Source organism: Aotus nancymaae, unplaced genomic scaffold (genome assembly GCF_030222135.1).
Source record: "Aotus nancymaae isolate 86718 unplaced genomic scaffold, 86718_ANA_hifiasm-v0.15.2.pri h1tg000049l, whole genome shotgun sequence".
Taxonomy (NCBI): Eukaryota; Metazoa; Chordata; class Mammalia; order Primates; family Aotidae; genus Aotus; species Aotus nancymaae.
Genome location: NW_026988463.1, coordinates 26,774,186 through 26,794,517, shown reverse-complemented (window position 1 = coordinate 26,794,517; position 20,332 = coordinate 26,774,186). Strand labels below are relative to the sequence as shown.

Genomic DNA, 20,332 nt, shown 5'->3' with positions numbered 1-20,332 from the left:
GCACTGGTGGGTGTATGAGTTAACATCTTACTGATCATATAATGAGATCCTAGGTGAAACCTACATCAAATGCAGCGCCATGCTGGGTCTGGTTGGTTTTAGTCAGCTTGGTCCTCATCCTATTTTTCAGGGACTTATTGGCCCTTAGCACATGCAGCTGTTTCTTTTCTTTTCTGAGACAGAGTCTCGCTCTGCTGCCCAGGCTGGAGTGCAATGGTGTGATCTCAGCTCACTGCAACCTCCGCCTCCTGGGTTCAAGAGATTCTCCTGCCTCGGCCTCCTGAGTAGCCAGGATTACAGGTGCGCACCACCACACTCAGCTAATTTTTGTATGTTTAGTAGAGATGGGGTTTCACCTTGTTGGTCAGGCTGGTCTCGAACTCCAGACCTCATTCTCCACCTGCCACATTCTTGCAAAGTGCTGGGATTACAGGCGTGAGCCTCCGCGCCTGGGTACATGCAGCTATTTCAAGTTTCCTTCTTCAGGTCATGTGAAACTGCTGCCTGGGATTTTCTATTCTCCTTCTACCACCGTGTATTAATCTCACATTCTTGCCTCTTCTCTGTGCCACTCCAAGCGGTCCAGCCAGTTTTTCCTGGAGTGCAATACAAAGTCTGCGTCACGGACGCCTCCTGATGGTTGGCTACGGGCATATAAGGGTGGAACTAGTAGCCCGAGGACCCGCCAGTCAAGGGGTTTCCTCAAGGCACAGAGGAAGGAGGAGGGGCCGTGACCCCAGCAAGTGAGCAGTCTCTCCTCTGCCTGGAAACCCCATGCCTCAGCTTTCCCCTGCTTGCCTCTGAGTTCACGGAATTCTTGGAAGGCCTGGGAGACTCACCTTTACTCAGATGGTTACCTGTCTCGTACCCAGCTTGACCCTGGACTTTCAATAGTGAGGACAAGGAACGAGGATGATGGGGGATGCCCTTCTTCCATGGGGGCCCGTGGCTTGCAAGCCCCAACCTCCTCTGGCCTCTGTCTGTGGAGCCTCCTTCAAACCGAGAGAAAGAAAAGCACCCGCCAGGGACTGCTGTTCTTCTAGAGTCTTCTACTGATGCTCTGTGAGGTCCCCTAGGAGCCATGAAGCTGGGGCTGGTCTTTCCCGGGCCGGCCTATCCCATCTTTCTCCTCCAATCCCTCCCCTTTCTTCTCTGGGTTAATTAGAGAAAGCTTGTCTGTTGGCCTGCCTGGCAGGGTGGAGTTCAGGGGCAGGTCAGGAGCCCCATGACAGCTCAAAAAGAAAAAAGAAAACAAAACCCACCATTGGGCCCTTTGTTCTTTCATTCTTCTGTTTTCTACAAACCAAACCAGTCTTGGCTTTGCAGATCACGCTAAGCTTGTCTCCAGCTGGTGAACTAAGGAGGGTAATGGAGAAGCTCCCCAGCTCCCAACCCCACCCCTTCCTCCGGGGAGCAAAACTAAGTCCGGCCCTGGCTGCAGATCCCTCCCACACTGGACTTAGGAAACGCTCAGTGCAGACAACAGCCCTGCATTCCCCACACGGCACCCACACTCGGCCACTGCTGGCAAGGAGGGCCAGGCTCCTGAAAGCTCAGGTGAGTGACATGGTGGAATGGCCCAGGTCACCCTTACCCTGCTCAGCTTCTGGCTCCAACATTCCAGAAGCTGAGGCCTCTGCCATTCCAGCTCTTTCCCCATGGATATCCCATTTCAATCAGACAACCCCAGCCAGGCGTGAATCCCCCTCCCTTCCTTTTTTGTCCCTGGGGAGGCCAGGTCTTGCTGTCACCCAGGCTGGAGTACAGTAGGATTCTGGCCACTGTGGCCTTGAATTCCTGGGCTCAAGCGATTCTCCTGCCTCAGCCTCTGGAGTAGCTGGGACTACAGGCCCTCGTCATCCTGCCTGATTAATCTAAAAACTATTTTTAAAAGATTTTTAGACATGGGGCTTGCCATGCTGCCCAGGTTGGTCTCCAGCTCCTGGCCTCCTAGGCTTTGGGATTACAGGTGGGAGTCACCCTGCCCAGGACTCTCTTTCTGCTGAGTCATGGGTCTTGCTCATTTCCACACCAGGCTCTGGTCCCCAGTACCAGCTAGTTGCTCAATGGGCCTTGTTTGTCTTGGAGCCCAGATGGACTGTGGCTGGGCAAGTGGATCATAGGCCTGGCTGAGCTGGGAGGTTTCCACATGTGAGGAGCCCAGAAGGAGGGAAGCATCGGGGAGAGGAGCCCACTGGGTGGAGGCTGGGGAAATGGTGAGACAAAGGGCGCTGGCTGGCAGGGAGACAGCACAGGCAGGCCTAGAGCTTCCTCAGGGCAGCTGGAGTCTCCTGGAGACCTTCACACACCCTGATACCCGGGCCCCACCCCGTGAGGACACTTTCACTGGTCTGCACCATGGCCCAGGCCCTGGGATTTTGCACAGCTCTGCAGGTGAATGAAAGGTGCAGCCAGGCTGGGGAACCACCGTACTAGACGCAGACCTGGTTTTCAGCCCCAGCCCCGCCACTGACTGGCTTTATGAGCTCGGGCAAGTCACTCAAACTCCCTAGGCCTCAGTGACTTCCCTGAAAGTGAGAATTCTGCACACGGTGTTGTGATGGTGTTAAGGGTGTGGGCCTGGCTCTGGCCCCTGATGCAGGAACATGGAGCTGATCCAGGACACCCTCCGCCTGCCTCTGGAGTATGTGAAGGGGGTCCCGCTCATCAAGTACTTTGCGGAGGCACTGGGGCCCCTGGAGAGCTTCCGGGCCCGGCCCGATGACCTGCTCATCAGCACCTACCCCAAGTCCGGTAGGTGAGGAGGGCCACCCACCCTCTCCCATGCGGCAGCCCCCGCCTTGGCCAGCCAGGTCGTACCTTCAGCCTTTTCACCTCCCATCTCCCTCCCTCTCCAGGAACCACCTGGGTGAGCCAGATACTGGACATGATCTACCAGGACGGCGACCTGGACAAGTGTCGCCGGGCTCCCATCTTCATGCGGGTGCCCTTCCTTGAGTTCAAAGCCCCAGGGGTTCCCTCAGGTGTGTGACTGGGACCTGGGGGGAAAGGGAATGGAGGAAGACAGGGCTGGGGCTTCAGCTCACCAGACCTTCCCTGACCCACTGCTCAGGGCTGGAGACTCTGAAAGACACACCGGCCCCACGGCTCCTAAAGACGCACCTGCCCCTGGCTCTGGTCCCCGAGACCCTGTTGGATCAGAAGGTCAAGGTGAGGCTGGGCACAGTGATTCACACCCACAATCCCAGCACTTTGGGAGGCTGAGGTGGGAAGACCCCTTGAAGCCAGAATTTCCAGATCAGTCTCTTAAAAAAAAAAAAAAAAAAATTAGCTGAGCATAATGTTGTGTGCCTGTAATACCAACTACTCAAGAGGCTGAGGTGGAAGGATCACCTGAGCCTGGGAGTTCAAGACTGCAGTGAGGTATGATCACACCACTGCACTCCAGACTGGGTGATAGAGAAACCCTGTCTCAAAAAAAGATGAAGAATAAAAAGAGGGGCCGGCAGGCGTGGTAGCTAACACCTGTATTTCCAGCACTTGGGAGGCCAAGGCCAGCAGATACCTGAAGTTAGGAGTTCGAGACCATCCTGGCCAACGTGGCGAAACCTCATCTTTACTAAAAATACAAAACAAAACAAAAAAAAATAGCCTGGCCTGGTGGTGGGCACCTGTAATCTTGGCTACTTGGGAAGTTGAGGCAGAGAATCACTTCAACCTAGGAGGCATAGGTTGCAGTGAGCTGAGACCACACCATTGCACCCCAGCCTGGGCAACAGTAGTGAAACTCATTCTCAAAAATAAATAAATAAATAAATAAATAAATAAATAAATAAATAAATAAAATAAAAAGGCCAGGCACGTGGTGGCTTATGCCTGTAATCCCACCATTTTGGGAGGTCGAGGTGGGCAGATCACCTGATGTCAGGAGTTCAAGACCAGGCTGACCAACATGGGGAAACCCCATATTCTACTAGAAATACAAAAATTAGCCAGGCGTGGGGGCAAGCGCCTGTAATCCTAGCTACTCAGGAGGCTGAGGCAGGAAAATCACTTGAACTTAGGAGGCGGTGGTTACAGTGTGCCGAGATCGTGCCACTGCACTCTAGCCTGGAAGACAGAGGGAAACTCTGTTTCAAACAAACAAACAAAATAAATAAATAAAGATTAAAAAGCGGTTTGCCACCTGTGTTGGCTCACTCCTTATGCCAGCACTTTGGGAGGCCAAGGTGGGTGGATCACTTGAGCTCAGGAGTCACAGACCAGCATGGGAAACATGCGGAGACTCCATTTCTATAAAGAATGCAAAACATCCCCAGGGCGTGGTGGCTTGGTGCTGTAGTCCCAGCTACTCGAAAGTCTGAGGTTGGACGATTGCTCGAGTGTGAGAGGTCAAGGTTGCAGTGAACTATTATCACTCCAGTGCACTCCAACCTGGGCAACAGGAAAAAAGAAAGACCAAGGTCTTTTCTTTTTGACACTCTCTGTCAAAAAATAAAAAAATAAAAATTTCCAGAACAAAGGAAAAAGAAAAGATCCAGGTGTGGAGCATGTGAATCCAGGGAAGGAGGCCCCAGCTTAGCTCAGCCTGGTCCTGTTTTCTGGGGGAGTCACCTCACTGCCTCCAGCCTTGTCACATCTTCAGGGGGGAGACTGTCTGCCTCTTGCTCTGATGACCAAGAACCTGAGACTCTTCAGTGTAGACTTAAGAAATGTAGAGGGTGGGTTCTCACAGGCCCACAACTTGGGGAATTTGAGGCTGGTGGGAACATGCCTGCCTTGCTCTAAATTGGGGGGTGTAGACATTTATGCAGATTACACTAGTATAGAATACGGATCCAGAGACCAGGCCAGACTTTGACATCTGAGGAGGTTCAGATCCCCGCCCGGACCTACCTGTGCCGTGAGATCTCAAGCAAGTCAGCGTCTAAGCCTCAGGTTCCTCCTTTGCCAAACTAAGAGATGAGCTGGCCTGGGGTGGGCCATGTGATGGCGCTGGGCCGGGTCCTCTGCCCCTGCAGGTGGTCTACCTTGCCCGCAACGCAAAGGACGTGGCCGTCTCCTACTACCACTTCTACCAGATGGCCAAGGTGCACCCTGACCCTGGGACCTGGGACAGCTTCCTGGAGAAGTTCATGGCTGGAGAAGGTGGGTTGACTGGAGGAAGGAGGGTGTGGAGCTGAGGGGTGGTGGTTACAACACACAGCAACCCTGTGTCGGTGCCCCCCGCCCGCTTCTCCAGTGTCCTACGGGTCCTGGTACCAGCACGTGCGGGAGTGGTGGGAGCTGAGCCGCACACACCCTGTTCTCTACCTCTTCTATGAAGACATGAAGGAGGTGAGACCGCCTGTGTTGCTGCCCTCCATGTGACACCTGGGGGCAGGCACCTCACAGGGACCCGCCAAGGCTGTCCAGTCCCCTCTCCAGGCAGCCCCACAGCAGGCCCGGATTTCCCATCCTGCCTCCCTGGCCCAGGCCTCCCAGCTGCAGCCCCATCTGGCAGCACGCCTGGCACAGCTCTCATCTCCCTGAGTCAGCTACACGGGTAGCCACAGATCAGATATTTGTTTTGAGACAGAGTCTCCCACTGTTGCCCATGCTGGTGTGCTGTAGCATTATCTTGGCTACTGTAACCTCCTCTGCCAGGTTCAAATGATTCTCCTGCCTCAGCCTCCCCACTAGCTGAGGTTACAGGTGCACATGACCATGCCTGGCTAATTTTTATATTTTTAGTAGAAAGGAGTTTTTGCCATGTTGGCCAGGCTGGTCTCGAATTCCTGAGCTCAGGTGATCCTCCTGTCTCAGCTCCCACAGTGCTGGGATAACAGGCCAGAGCCATGACCCCCGCCACGGATCAACTATTTATTCCTATTGCTTCTCCCTGCCAGAGGGTGGCCCACCCAGAGCCACAGTCATGGAAAACCATCCCGGTCCTCACCCACAGGAGCCAAGCCCAGCTCATCAAGGGATCACAGGGCAGAGAGCAATTCATTTTACCCCAGGGACAGGGCCCCAAGGGTCCAGGAGCTGGCTCTGTGGGTTTTCTAGTGGAAGTGGCCAGATCCCCTCTGAGGTTAGAGAAGGGGACCCCTTTTACCTTCCCGAATCAGCAATCCCAGCCTCCACTGAGGAGCCCTCTGCTGCTCAGAACCCCAAAAGGGAGATTCGGAAGATCCTGGAGTTTGTGGGGCGCTCCCTGCCGGAGGACACCCTGGACTTCATCGTTCAGCACACGTCATTCAAGGAGATGAAGAAGAACCCCATGACTAACTACACCACCATCCCCCAGGAGGTCATGGACCACAGCATCTCCCCCTTCATGAGGAGAGGTGGGTGCCGGCCAGCACGAGAGTTTGGGGCAGGTGGGAGCAGCAGCTGGAGCCTCCCCATAGGCACTCGGGGCCTCCCCTGGGATGAGACTCCAGCTTTGCTCCCTGCCTTCCTCCCCCAGGCACGGCTGGGGACTGGAAAACCACCTTCACCGTGGCGCAGAATGAGCGCTTCGATGAGGACTACGCGGAGAAGATGGCAGGCTGCAGCCTCAGCTTCCGCTCCCAGCTGTGACGGGGGCTCCCGGGGTCACTGCAGAGGGAGTGTGCGAGTCAAGCCTGACCACGGGGCTCAGGAATAAAGCGTGATTTGTGTTCAATGCAGAGCCTGTGTTGGAAGCCATAAAACCCTGAGCTGAAACAGTGATCGCCCACTGGGCCAGGTACAGCCACCGCCCCGCTCCAGCTCCTCAGCTGCCTGTTTGGAGAGGGGAGAGGGTCTGGAGAAGTAAAACCCAGGACACGCGTGGAGGGGAATGTCCGTTTAATCCCAGCACATCCTCTGCTGTCCTGCCCTGTGTCGTCGGGGGATGGTGAGTACACTGGACAGCTTCACTTTTTCTTGGGCTCCTTACAAGCCACCACGTACCTCTGGGCCACATTGAGGGGAGGGGAATAGCCGTCTGCATAGGAGGTGTCTTCAAACAGGACCGAGTAGTCATCCTGGGGCTGTGGGGCAGGCAGACAGGAGGGGCTGCTCAGAGACCCCCAGGCCGGGACCCCTTCCCCCAGCCTAGACCACAGGAGCCTCTGGGCCCTGGACTCTCAGCCAATCTTGTCATTGTTCACTCTGGGGTCAAGAAGTCTCAGCCCAGTCCCTGCTGCTACAGAGCTCTTTTCTCAGTGGCGGGAGGCCTAGGGCAGGGAACAGGCGGGGAGAGGAAGGAAACTCACTCCCTTCCCAGTGGGGCCATAGCTGGAGGGTCTGCTGCCTTTTGGGGACTCTGTTCAGAGGACCAAAGGCAAACCAGAGGGCGGCAAGCAGGGATCCTGACCTCAGGTGGCTCGTGTCCCATATCACCAGGAGCATGAGGGGACAGGAGTCCGGGGCTCAGGGCAGGAGCTTCACATCTCACAGCTGATTCTCCTGGGGATGCAGAAGGGAAGCCGCTGACTCAGAGCTTGCCAAGGCTGCCAGGGCTGGTATGGAGAGAGTGGTCTTTGGGCCGGGCGCAGTGGCTCATGCCTGTAATCCTAGCACTTTGGGAGGCTGAAGTGGGTGTATCACCTGAGGTCAGGAGTTCAAGACCAGCCTGGTCATCATGGTGAAACCCCATCTTTAAAAAAAAAAACGGGGCCAGGCACGGTGGCTCACGCCTACAATCCCAGCACTTTGGGAGGCCGAGATGGGTGTATCACGAGGTCAAGAGATTGAGACTATCCTGGTCAACATGGTGAAACCCCATCTCTACTAAAAATACAAAAACAATTAGCTGGGCATGGTGGCGCATGCCTGTAGTCCCAACTAGTCGGGAGGCTGAGGCAGGAGAATTGCTTGAACCCAGGAGGCGGAGGTTGTGGTGAGCTGAGATTGCGCCATTGCACTCCAGCCTTGGTAACGAGAGCGAAACTCTGTCTCAAAAAGAAAAAAAAAAAAGAGTGGTCTTTGGGATGGAGTGGAAAAAGGAAGGCAGCTGGTGGGTCCTGTTAGCTTGGAGGCTGTGAGATGAAGAGAAGGTGGAGGGAATGGGGAGAGGACCCCCAGCTCTAGGGTCCAGCTCTACAGGGTTCTGTGAGCCGCTCCCAGCTGATGTGGAGACGAGAAATTGTAGAAATAAAAGACACAAGACACAGATAGAGAAATAGAGTTTGGGCCCAGGGGTCCACTGCTACACAGATCTCGGAGACCAGCAGTGGCCGGAATGCAGGGACGCTCTCACTTTGATTGAGTTGCAAATCTGGGGCAGGGTAGGTAGGGCGTGGCCTTGGTGGTTGGAGACTGGGGGCAGGGTAGATAGGGCGTGGCAGTGGTAGGGTCAAGTACATCACGTGTCATTCACGTAGGGGCTTAGGAATTTCTGGCACCCGAAGTGAGGTAAGGAGCATAATGCATCAGCACCTTTTCCATACTTACCAAGAAAGAACTACAACATTAAGATTTATAGTACTATTACTGATTATCTTTTCTAAGACAAAAGGAACCAGGTGCAGATGTAGAACGTTAAGAGTGGACATGAAGGTGACCACTGAAGCACAGCATCACACAGAGACAGTTAAGCCCCCGGATGTCTGTGGGCCTACCTGACACCACCAGGCCTTACCACAAGAGCTTGGAGAGGCGGAGTTCCCTCCAAACTTCTCCAGGAAGGAGATGTCTCGGCCATTTTGGACATCTCCTCCCCTAGCTGGCTAAATAGGAGGCGCTTTCACAGCGCTGGCACTGCCGCACAGCCGAGGCGCCCTCCAGCAGCCCTCAAGCGGGCGTGACAGAGGGCTTAGAGCATCTTGCCTTAGTGTCATTCATTTCACAATGTCACCCCAGGTTCACATTCCCGACCTGATAGGCATTAGTTAAGGAATTAAGATCACCTATGAATACCCAAGATCACATGTGAATAACTAATAAATACTACGGTTATATTTCTAGTTACTTTCTTCTTCATTATTTATATGGAAATAGGCTGAGGCCTTTTGCTCCTGCCTCAGCGCTTATGGGATCTTCCCACTACACCCAGCCTGTCTGATCAGCCTGTTTCTGACATCACCCGTGGTCTCTCCACTGGAGGCTGCTTTACCCGCTGTGGGGGCGCGTGGATCAGGGCGCGGTAGAAGCAGGTGGTCTGGGGATACAGGGCCAGCATGAGCTGCTCCTTCTGGAACAAGGCCTCGGGGTCTGTCTCAGGGTTGGCCTTCCACTGGGGCAGCGGGATGACCCGGCGCCGGCTCAGGGTGTGTCTCCTGGGGGTAGAGGGGCTTGTGTCAACACGTGGCCAGGTGGGGAAGCTCCTTCCTGGCTGTTATGCTGCCCCCGAGGCTCTGTGCCCTGCCCTGGCCTGGACACTCACTCTTTGCCCTCTTCATCGATGTCATCTACCTCATACCTGTGGACAAAAGGAAGAAAACGCTGGATGCAGCCAGGGTCGTGGTCCCTGTCGGGGAGTGAAGAGGATGGGGACGGCACAGGGACCCAGTGCTCCCTGCATAGCACGCCCTACCCACAGAACCCTCTGGGGAGCTTTTCTCCCACTGTGCAGACAGGAAGCAGAGCCAATGCCCAGGCAGGTGGAGTGACAGAGAGTAGCCCTGGGGCTGGTGTCACTCACTTGGTGGTGTGGCTGTAACTGACCACCTTGGCCAGTTTCCATCCAATCCTTGTCCCCATGCATGGCCATCACCCGGGTAGCCACCTTGTCCCCTGAGGCAGGGATGGTCCCACAGAGGAGTGGGGGCCTGTGAGTGGAACGAAGGGTCAGTCTCAGCCCCTGGGCACCAATCCCTCCCATGAAGCTGCTGCCTTACTTGTCACCAGGCTTCCTGATCCACAGGGCAGAGTCATGGCTGACTGCTACGGCAAGGTCACCAGCACCCCTCCGCGCATGGTCTTCCGTGTCGGCTCCGAGTCATTGTAGAGACCTATGATCTTGGCTGCTGTGGGACGGAAGGGAACGCTGAGGCCCCAGGAACAGGTGCCGGCTTTAACCCCCCTAGCCTGCTGCACTGAGCTGTTGGAGGAGCCCCTGCTCTAGAGTAAACCCGAGGGCCCAGTAGGACTGTGGCCCCATCTGCCAGGTGTCCTACAGGGGCTGCTGCGCTCAACTACAGATGGGTGAGATGGCAGCACAGCGGGCACCCAGGGGGAGGAACCAAGGAGGGACAAAGCGGGTTCCGAGGTGCTGGTCAGGTTCTTTTCTTGATGCCGGTGCTGACACAGAAGTGTGTTTCGTTAAAATTTCCTAAAATTCGAAGGGTCCCACGGGGGTGGCGGCGAGGCCAAAGTGCTTTTTCGTTGTCCACCTGCTCTACCGCCTGAATCCCTGGCACCAGGGCCACCTCCACCTGGGGTTCACAGTCAACCCTGCTCCTCGGGTCCAGCAGCACAATGGGGACGGCACAAAAGGCAGGGCCCAGACCGGGTGCGGTGGATCACACCTGCAATCCCATCATTTTGTCATCCCAGCACTTTGGGAGGCCCAAGCGGTCGGATCACTTGAGGTCTGGAGTTGGAGACCAGCCTGGCCAACACGGAGACACCCCTGTGTCTACTAAAAACACACAAAATTAGCCAGTGTAATCGGGGGCGCCTGTAATTCCAGCTAGTCAGGAGGCTGAGGCAGGAGAATTGCTTGTACCCGGTGCGGGGCGGAGGTTTCAGTGAGTCGAATCGCGCCATTGCATTCCTGGTCAGACAGGGAGGGCTTCTGTGCCAGAAGGAAGGCTTCCTGGAGGAGGCGGACCCCGTGGGGCACAGGCCTGATGAGCGGGGGACCGGCCAGGCCTGTGATATGGGCGAGGCGTCCAGTGCGGGGATGGGGCCTGTCCCAGGGGAGAAGAGTGAAGAGGAGGTGGTACCCTGGGAATCTCGGCGGTGGAACTCCGGGAGGAGCTGGCTGGGACCGGGGTGATGATCCAGGATGGGGTCCAGTGTAGGGGTCTTGGTGGGCACGCTGGGGTGGGGCGCAGGAGGAGAGCAGGGGTGACAGGTGGGTACCTGGGCTGGAGGCGGGGCCTGAGATTGGGAGGTGCAGGGGGCGTGCCTTCAGGCAGGGGCGGGGCCTGGGGTTCCGCAGAAGCCCGGAGTGAGGACCCCGCTCTCGGGTGGGATTGAAGGGACCTGCGGTGAGGCGCGGCGGGGCTCACAGGGACACTCCTGTTCTCCCCAGGGAGATGGTGCTCATTGTGCACGGCTTCCCGTCCGCCGTGGCCGCCCTTCTGGTAGGAAGGAGACCGCGCGGCGGCGTGTGGCTTGGGTTTAGGGTCCGACCCCTGCGCGACGCCGCCCTGACGCCACCTGTACCCTGCAGCAGTTGGAGTGGGTCTGGCTTCCCCGACCTGGGCGCGCCTCCCGATTCAGCTGCTTGGCGACCTCCGCCTGGACCTCTGCCGGCCTCGCCGCTAGGTCGGCTGGACTTCGGGCCTCCCCCGCCCCAGGGAGCGGCGCAGGTCCGTTTGCCGACGCCGAGGCTGAGCCTGAGCCGGACCCGGGACCCCAGAGGCCTGTGCGCCCTGTGCGCCCGCGCGCTTCAGGGGAGGTTCGCCCCAGGCAAGGGAGATGGATCGTCCCGACGACTTCGGATCCAGCTGTTTGTTGAGGAACCAGGAAACGCCCTGACACTTTTGCGGCCCTGTCCCGGTCTCTAAGATGGGAATGACAGTACTTCTGGCCATTCCTGAGCACAGCAGGACCTGCCTTTTCCCTTTGACTGGAAGGTTCTTCTCTACACCATCTGTCTTGATAACCTGCCACCTCCGCAGAGAGGTCTTCCCTGTCTCCCGATTTAAAATTGCAGCTCTGAGAAGCCAGGCACGGTGGCACATGCCTGTAGTGCCAACTACTGGGGAGTCTGAGGTGGGAGGATTGCTTGAGCCCAGGAGTTGGAGGCTGCAGTGAGCTCTGATTGCTCCATTGCACTCCAGCCTGGGCGAAAGAGCAAGACTCTGTCTCTAACAAGATAAACTAAAATTGCATGTCTTGTGTACTTCACCATCCATCCACTCCTTTTCCTGAATACTTATTATCTGACATGCTAGGTGTTTTATTGATCTCATTAGTCTCTCCCATCCCAACCTTTGTACTAAACTGCCCAAGGGCAGCTCTTGTCACTGCTGGAGAACAAAGTCCTGCACAGAGCTGATGGCCAATAAATAGTTAATAAAATAATGGATGATGGGCCAGCTTCTACTGAGCTGATAATTGTGAGTGAGTGGAGGACTAGCCCTGCAGAGATTCAGTGACCTGCTGGCGGTTGCTGAGCTGTCACGAAGTTCAAGTCTGGCTGCAGTGTCCAGGCTGTGACTCAGTCAGTCACTGCTGATGCTCACGGGACCTTCACCAGCTTAGTCCCAGACGGCAAGGATTTTAACCCCCGACCTCTGTTTCCTTATCTGTAAGATGCAAATAAGAGTCCCCCCTGCCTCACATGACAGAGCTGTGTAATGCCCGGAACAGTGCCTGCTGCACAGAGGGGCTCGCTGCCAGCTCCCTCTCCCTCCTTGCCTCTTACCTGCCTGCTGCCTGGGACTGGATCAACACGAGCCTTTGTGTTGCCCTGACCCTGACTGCCCGCCAAGGGCCCGCGTGATCTGCCTGGCAGAGGAGTTCCTTTGGGAAGAACCAGGGCAGCTTCTGCCCATAGAGGGCCGATGCCTAGGTGAGTGCAGTCCACTGGTGCCAGCCTGGTCCAGCTCTGGGAAGAGGGTGCCCAGTTGTATAAGCCAGGCCTGGGCAGCTGAGTCCTCATCTTCATATTCAGGGCCCAGCTTAGAGGGAGCTTGTGATGCCTGAATGTATCTCTCTGGCCCCATGCCTTGGTAGCTGTGAGATGTCACTGCTTTGGGTGACCTGATCTGGCTGTGCAGATGGGCACAGAGGAAGTAGTAGAAGACTCAGAATTAGAAGATGTTGAGTGGGCTTTGGCCCTGGCCTCGCCACCCCACTCCCTGCCCTGGGCTGTCTGTCACCAACCTTCTTGCCTCTACAGACACACTGGACAGCCCTGCTGGGGACCTGATCCTCGGCGTCCCTAACCCCCTCCAGATATACCAGTGGCCTAGGGGAGGTCCTCAAAGGCTGGTGGGACGTCCACCTCAGTCAGTCTCCAGGCTATTGACACCTTTGCCAGAAGGAATTTAAGGACAAGTTAGAAGGCATGAATGTAGGGAGATTTCTTGCAGAGCAAAAGTATACACTCAAGAAGGGGAATGTGGAGGTCATCAAGAGAGTGTCTCATGCCCTAGGAGGTTTGGGGCTGACCTTTATGGGCTTCTTTAAAGATGGTATATTCATGAAGATTCCAGGAAAAGGTAAAGATTTCTCAAAACCGTGGTGCCACAATTTACATCCAAATACAGGTGTTCCTGGAGCTGTCTTGGCACTGGTCGGTGTATGATTTAACATCTTACTGATCATATAATGAGATCCTAGGTGAAACCTCCATCAAATGCAGCGCCATGCTGGGTCTGGTTTGTTGTAGCCAGTTTGGTCCTCATCCTATTTTTCAGGGACTTATTGGCCCTTAGCACATGCAGCTGTTTCAAGTTTCCTTCTTCTGGTTATGTGAAACTGCAGCCTAGGATTTTCTAGTCTGCAGCTACCACCCTGTATTAATCTCACAGTCTTGCCTATTTTCTATGCCATTTGGAGCCGGTCCGGCTGGTTTTTACCGGAGTGCAACACAAAGTCTGAGCTAAGGGTGCTTCCTGAAGGCAGAGGTGGAGCTAGTGGCCTGAGGACCTGTCAGTCAGGATCACAGAGGAGGGAGGAGGGACGGTGGCCCTAACAGGTGAGCAGTCTCTCCTCTGCCTGGAAACCCCATGCCTCAGCTTTCCCCTGCTTGCCTCCGAGTTCATGGAATTCTTGGAAGGCTTGGGAGACTCACCTTTACTCAGTTGGTTACCTGTCTCACAACCAGCTTGACCTTGGACTTTCTTTTTTTTTTTTTTTTAGACGGAGTTTCGCTCTTGTTACCCAGGCTGGAGTGCAATGGCGTGATCTCGGCTTACCGCAACCTCCGCCTCCTGGGTTCAGGCAATTCTCCTGCCTCAGCCTCCTGAGTAGCTGGGATTACAGGCACGCGCCACCATGCCCAGCTAATTTTTTGTATTTTTAGTAGAGACGGGGTTTCACCATATTGACCAGGATGGTCTTGATCTCTTGACCTCGTGATCCACCCGCCTCGGCCTCCCAAAGTGTTGGGATTACAGGCGTGAGCCACTGTGCCCGGCAACCTTGGACTTTCAATAGTGAGGACAAAGAATGAGGAGGATGGGGGGATGCCCTCCTTCCACAGGACCCCATGGTCTCCAAGCCCCAACCTCCCCCACCCTCTGTCTGCGGAGCCTCCTTCAAACCCAGGGAAAGAAAAGCACCTGCAGGGGCTGCTGTTCTTCTAGTATCTTCTATTGATGCTCTGTGAGGTCCCCTGGTAGCCATGAAGCTGGGGCTGTCTCCCAGGGCAATGGGACTCCAATGTCCTTGTTCTTTCTTCTTCTGTGCATCCATGCTCTGCTCCACCCCTGCCACTTCACTCTGCTCACACACATCACTCCAGGCTGGCCTTGTGGTCCGAGCCTGGAATGCCTGCGCTGTTGAGGGCCTGTGGGCTGCACTAGACCAGAACCCCTGGCGCCTTCAAGCATGGCCTGGAGCCAGCAGTTAGGTGACCTTTCCCAGGCCTGCCAATCTCAGCCTTCTCCTGCAACCCCTCCCACTTCTTCTCTGGGTCAATTAGAGAAAGCTTGTCTATTGGCCTGCCTGGTGGGGCGGAGTCCAGGGGTAGGTCAGGAGCCCTGGGACAGCTCAAAAAAAACAAAAAGAAAACCAAACGCACCATTGGGCCCTTTCCCCTGTCATTCTTGTTATTATTATTATTATTCTGAGCTAGAGTTTTACTCTTGTTGCTCAGGCTAAAGTGCAATGGCTGGATCTGGGCTCACAGCAACCTCGGCCTCCCATGTTCAAGAGTTTCTCCTGCCTCAACCTCCCGAGTAGATGGGATTATAGGCATGCGCCACTATGCCTGGAGTAGAGATAGGGTTTCTCCATGTTGGTCAGGATGGTCTTGAACTTCCGAACTCAGGTTATCCGCCCACCTCAGCCTCCCAAGGTGCTGGGATTACAGGTGTGAACCACTGAGCCCGGCCATTCTTCTGGTTTCTACACATCAAACCCAGTCTTGGCTTTGCACTCCAAGCTTGTCTCCAGCTGGTGGACTAAGGAGGGTAATGGAGAAGCTCCCCAACTCCCAACCCCACCTCTTCCTCCCGGGAGCAAAACTAACTCTGGCCTGGCTCCAGATCCCTCCCACACTGGACTTAGGAAACCGTCAGCACAGATAACAGCCCTGCATTCCCCACACTGCACCCACACTCAGCCACTGCGGGTGAGGAGGGCCAGGCTCCCGAAAGCTCAGGTGAGTGACATTGTGGAATGGCCCAGGTCACCCTCACCCTGCTCAGCTTCTGGCTCCAACATTCCAGAAGCCGAAGTTTTTGCCATTCCCGCTCTTTCCCCATGGATATTCCATTTCAATCAGACAATCCCAGCCAGGCGTGAATCCCACTCCCTTCCTTTTTTTTCCCTCGGGGAGGCCAGGTCTTGCTGTCACTCAGACTGGAGTACAGCAGGATTCTGGTCACTGCAGCTTTGAATTCCTGGGTTCAATCAATTCTCCTGTCTCAGTCTCTGGAGTAGCTGGGACTACAGGGCCTCGCCATCCTTCCTGGATAATTTTTCAAAATATTTTTAAAAGGCCGGACTTGGTGACTCATGCCTATAAATCCCAGCATGTTGGGAGGCCAAGGCAAGTGGATCAGGAGGTCAGGAGTTTGAGACCAGCCTGGCCAACATGGTGAAACTCCATCTCTACTAAAAACACAAAAAATTAGCCAGGTGTGGTGGCCAGCTCCTGTAATCCCAGCTATTCTGGAGGCTGAGGTAGTAGAATTGCTTGAACCTAGGAAGTGGAAGTTGTGGTGAGCTGATATCATGCCATTGCACTCCAGCCTGGGCGATAGAGCAAGACTTAGTCTCAAAAAAAAAAAAAAAAAAAATATATATATATATATATAATATACGTATATAAAGATTTTTAGAGACAGGGTCTTGCCATGCTGCCCAGGTTGGTCTCCAACTCCTGGCCTCCTAGGGTCTGGGACTACAGGCGGGAGTCACCCTGCCCAGGACCCTCCTCCTACTGAGTCATCAGTTTTGTTCGTTCCCACACCAGGCTCTGGTCCCCAATACCAGCTAGTTGCTCAATGGGCCATGTTTGTCTTGGAACCCTGATGGACTGTGGCTGGGCAAATGGATCACAGGCCTGGCCGGCCTGGGAGGTTTCCAAATGTGAGGGGCCCTGAGGGGGTCAAGGAGAGGAGCATCGGGGAGAGGAGCCCACTGGGTGGAAGCTGGGGTCTCAGCAGGAAACGGTGAGACAAAGGGCGCTGGCTGGCAGGGAGAAAGCACAAGCAGGCCTAGAACTTCCTCAGGGCAGCTGGAGTCTCCTGGAGACCTTCACACACCCTGATACCTGGGCTCCACCCCGTGAGGACACTTTCACTGGTCTGCACCATGGCCCAGGCCCTGGGATTTTGCACAGCTCTGCAGGTGAATGAAAGGTGCGGCCAGGCTGGGGAACCACCGTACTAGACGCAGACCTGGTTTTCAGCCCCAGCCCCGCCACTGACTGGCTTTGTGAGCTCAGGCAAGTCACTCAGCCTCCCTAGGCCTCAGTGACTTCCCTGAAAGTGAGAATTCTGCACACGGTGTTGTGATGGTGTTAAGGGTGTGGGCCTGGCTCTGGCCCCTGACGCAGGAACATGGAGCTGATCCAGGACACCCTCCGCCCACCTCTGGAGTATGTGAAGGGGGTCCCGCTCATCAAGTACTTTGCGGAGACACTGGGGCCCCTGGAGAGCTTCCGGGCCCGGCCTGATGACCTGCTCATCAGCACCTACCCCAAGTCTGGTAGGTGAGGAGGGCCACCCACCCTCTCCCACGCGGCAGCCCCCACCTTTGCCAGCCAGGTCGCACCCTCAGCCTGCTCACCTCCCATCTCCCTCCCTCTCCAGGAACCACCTGGGTGAGCCAGATACTGGACATGATCTACCAGGACGGCGACCTGGACAAGTGTCACCGGGCTCCCATCTACATACGGGTACCCTTCCTTGAGTTCAAAGGCCCAGGGGTTCCCTCAGGTGTGTGACTGGGTCCTGGGGGCAAGGGGAGTGGAGGAAGACAGGGCTGGGGCTTCAGCTCACCAGACCTTCCCTGACCCACTGCTCAGGGCTGGAGACTCTGAAAGACACACCGGCCCCACGGCTCCTAAAGACGCACCTGCCCCTGGCTCTGGTCCCCCAGACCCTGTTGGATCAGAAGGTCAAGGTGAGGCTGGGCACAGTGGCTCATGCCTGTAATCCCAGCACTTTGGGAGGTTGAGGCAGGCAGATCACCTGAGGTCAGGAGTTGGAACAGCCTGGCCAACATGGTGAAACCCTATCTTTACTAAAAATACAAAAAAATTGGACGGGCATGGGGGCAGGCACCTACAATTCCAACTACTTGGGAGGTTGAGGCAAGAGAATCTCTTGAACCTGGAAAGCGGTGGTTGCAGTGAGCCAAGATCGCGCCATTGCACTCCAGCCTGGGAGATTGAACAAGACTCCGTTTTCAGATTGAACAAGACTCCGTTTCCAACTAAATAAATAAATAAATAAAGATTAAAAAAAGATTTGTCACCTATGGTGGCTCACTCCTGTAAGGCCAGCACTTTGAGAGGTCAAGGTCAGTGGGCCAAGGTCTTTTTTGTTTTGTTTTGATATTTGAGACTCTCTGTCTCAAAAAACAAAATAAAACAAAAACTCCAGTATAAAAAGAAAAAGAAAAGGGAAAAGGTCCAGGTTGGGGCATGTGAATTCAGGGAAGGAGGCCCCCAGTCGGCCCAGCCTGGTCCTGTTCTTCTGGGAAAGTCGTATTACTTCCTCCAGCCTTGTCTCATCTTCAGTGGGGAACCTGTCTGCCTCTTGCTCTGATGACCCAGAACATAAGACTCTTCAGTGTAAACCTAAGAAAGGAAGAGGGGGCCAGGTACAGTAGTTCATGTCTGTAATCCCAGCACTTTGGGAGGCTGAGGTGGGCAGAACATGAGGACAGGAGTTCGAGACCAGCCTGACCAGCATGGAAACCCTGTCTCTACTAAAAGTACAAAAATTAGTTGTGCATGACGGTGAACGCCTGCAATCCCAGCTACTCGGAGAGCTGGGTAGGAGAATCACTTGAACCCGGGAGGCAGAGTTGCAGAGAGCCAAGATCGTGCCACTGCACTCCAGGCTGGGCAACAGAGTGAGACTCGGTTTCAAAAAACAAACAAACCAAAAACAGAAAGATAGTGGGTGGGTCTTCACTGGCCCACAAAACTTGGGAATTTGGAGCTGGTAGGAACACGTCTGGTGGAGCATGCCTTGCTCTAAATTGGGGTGTGACGGCATTGATGCAGTTTATATTAGTATAGAATATGGATCCAGGGACCAGGCTGGACTTTGACATCTGAGCAGGGTTCAGATCCCCGCTTAGACCTACCTGTGCCGTGAGATCTCAAGCAAGTTAGCCTCTAAGCCTCAGTTTCCTCCTCTGCCAAACTAAGAGATGAGCTGGCCTGAGGCAGGCCATGTGATGGCGCTGGGCCGGGTCCTCTGCCCCTGCAGGTGGTCTATGTTGCCCGCAACGCAAAGGACGTGGTCGTCTCCTACTACCACTTCTACCGCATGACCAAGGTGCTCCCTGACCCTGGGACCTGGGACAGCTTCCTGGAGAAGTTCATGGCTGGAGAAGGTGGGTTGACTGGAGGAAGGAGGGTGTGGAGCTGAGGGGTGGTGGTTACAACACACAGCAACCCTGTGTCGGTGCCCCCCGCCCGCTTCTCCAGTGTCTTACGGGTCCTGGTACCAGCACGTGCAGGAGTGGTGGGAGCTGAGCCGCACACACCCTGTTCTCTACCTCTTCTATGAAGACATGAAGGAGGTGAGACCGCCTGTGCTGCTGCCCTCCATGTGACACCTGGGGGCAGGCACCTCACAGGGACCCGCCAAGGCTGTCCAGTCCCCTCTCCAGGCAGCCCCACAGCAGGCCTGGATTCCCCATCCTGCCTCCCTGGCCCAGGCCTCCCAGCTGCAGCCCCATCTGGCAGCAGGCCTGGCACAGCTCTCATCTCCCGCACCTGAGTCAGCTCCACAGGTGGCCACGGATCAGATACTTTTTTTGAGAGAGTCTTGTTCCGTTGCCCAGGTTGGCATGCCGTGGTGTTAACTCGGCTCACTCTAACCTCCTCCTGCCAGGTTCAAATGATTCTCCTGCCTCAGCCTCCCCACTAGCTGAGATTACAGGTGCACGCGACCACGCCTGACTAGTTTTTGTCTTTTTAGTAAAGAGGAGTTTTTGCCATGTTAGCCAGGCTGGTCTCGAACTCCTGAGCTCAGCTGCCCATCGCAGCTCCCACAGTGCTGGGATAACAGGCCTGAGCCATGGCCCCCGCCATGGATCAACTATTTATTCCTATTGCTTCTCCCTGCCAGAGGGTGGCCCACCCAGAGCCACAGTCATAGAAAACCATCCCGGTCCTCACCCATAGGAGCCAAGCCCAGCTCATCAAGGGATCACAGGGCAGACAGCAATTCATTTTACCCCAGGGACAGGGCCCCAAGGGTCCAGGAGCTTGCTCTGCGGGTTTTCTAGTGGAAGTGGCCAGATCCCCTCTGAGGTTAGAGAAGGGGATCCCTTTTACTTTCCCGAATTAGTAATCCCGGCCTCCACTGAGGAGCCCTCTGCTGCTCAGAACCCCAAAAGGGAGATTCGGAAGATCCTGGAGTTTGTGGGGCGTTCCCTGCCAGAGAACACCCTGGACTTCATCGTTCAGCACACGTCATTCAAGGAGATGAAGAAGAACCCCATGACTAACTACTCCACCCTCCCCAAGGAGTTCATGGACCACAGCATCTCCCCCTTCATGAGGAGAGGTGGGCACCGGCCAGCACGGGGGTTTGGGGCAGGTGGGAGCAGCAGCTGGAGCCTCCCCATAGGCACTCGGGGCCTCCCCTGGGATGAGACTCCAGCTTTGCTCCCTGCCTTCCTCTCCCAGGCATGGCTGGGGACTGGAAAACCACCTTCACCGTGGCGCAGAATGAGCGCTTCGATGAGGACTACGCGGAGAAGATGGCAGGCTGCAGCCTCAGCTTCCGCTCCCAGCTGTGACGGGGGCTCCCGGGGTCACTGCAGAGGGAGTGTGCGAGTCAAGCCTGACCACGGGGCTCAGGAATAAAGCGTGATTTGTGTTCAATGCAGAGCCTGTGTTGGAAAAAAAACTCTGAGCTGAAAGAGTGATCGCCCACTGGGC

The 20,332-nt window shown here is 55.4% G+C and overlaps 3 protein-coding genes and 1 pseudogene across 12 annotated transcripts in view; 2 read left to right on the top strand and 2 right to left on the bottom strand.

The window, feature by feature from the left end:
• Window positions 1-1,395: 1,395 nt before the first annotated feature.
• Window positions 1,396-6,610, top strand: LOC105725511 (sulfotransferase 1A1). The gene is made up of 8 exons (XM_064362616.1): window positions 1,396-1,557; window positions 2,603-2,754; window positions 2,859-2,984; window positions 3,074-3,171; window positions 4,983-5,109; window positions 5,204-5,298; window positions 6,110-6,290; window positions 6,413-6,610. Exons 2-8 carry the CDS (start codon window positions 2,607-2,609, stop codon window positions 6,523-6,525), a joined length of 888 nt encoding a protein of 295 aa, XP_064218686.1. The 5' UTR covers window positions 1,396-1,557; window positions 2,603-2,606; the 3' UTR covers window positions 6,526-6,610.
• Window positions 6,611-6,759: 149 nt separating this feature from the next.
• LOC105725507 (SAGA-associated factor 29-like) lies at window positions 6,760-17,083 on the bottom strand (annotated as a pseudogene).
• Window positions 15,198-20,275, top strand: LOC105725420 (sulfotransferase 1A1-like). 3 transcript variants are annotated; one of them, XM_064362613.1, is made up of 8 exons: window positions 15,203-15,358; window positions 16,760-16,911; window positions 17,016-17,141; window positions 17,231-17,328; window positions 18,648-18,774; window positions 18,869-18,963; window positions 19,775-19,955; window positions 20,078-20,275. In XM_064362613.1, exons 2-8 carry the CDS (start codon window positions 16,764-16,766, stop codon window positions 20,188-20,190), a joined length of 888 nt encoding a protein of 295 aa, XP_064218683.1. In that variant the 5' UTR covers window positions 15,203-15,358; window positions 16,760-16,763; the 3' UTR covers window positions 20,191-20,275. The 3 variants fall into 3 exon arrangements, with proteins under 3 accessions (XP_064218685.1, XP_064218683.1, XP_064218684.1); XM_064362615.1 differs by lacking the exon at window positions 17,231-17,328 and having other exon boundaries at window positions 15,198-15,358; window positions 17,016-17,101; XM_064362614.1 differs by lacking the exon at window positions 15,203-15,358 and having other exon boundaries at window positions 16,725-16,911.
• SGF29 (SAGA complex associated factor 29) overlaps window positions 17,105-20,332 on the bottom strand; it is a 36,423-nt gene continuing 33,195 nt past the window's right edge. For 5 of the 8 annotated variants that reach the window (XR_010337381.1, XR_010337385.1, XR_010337389.1 and 2 more), the window contains 2 exons: window positions 17,494-20,283; window positions 17,105-17,307 (listed from right to left, as the gene is read on the bottom strand). The gene's annotated coding sequence lies outside the window, so the exon portion shown is untranslated. The remainder of the gene's footprint in view (window positions 17,308-17,493; window positions 20,284-20,332) is intronic. The other 3 variants (XR_010337383.1, XR_010337384.1, XR_010337382.1) reach the window with 3 other exon arrangements.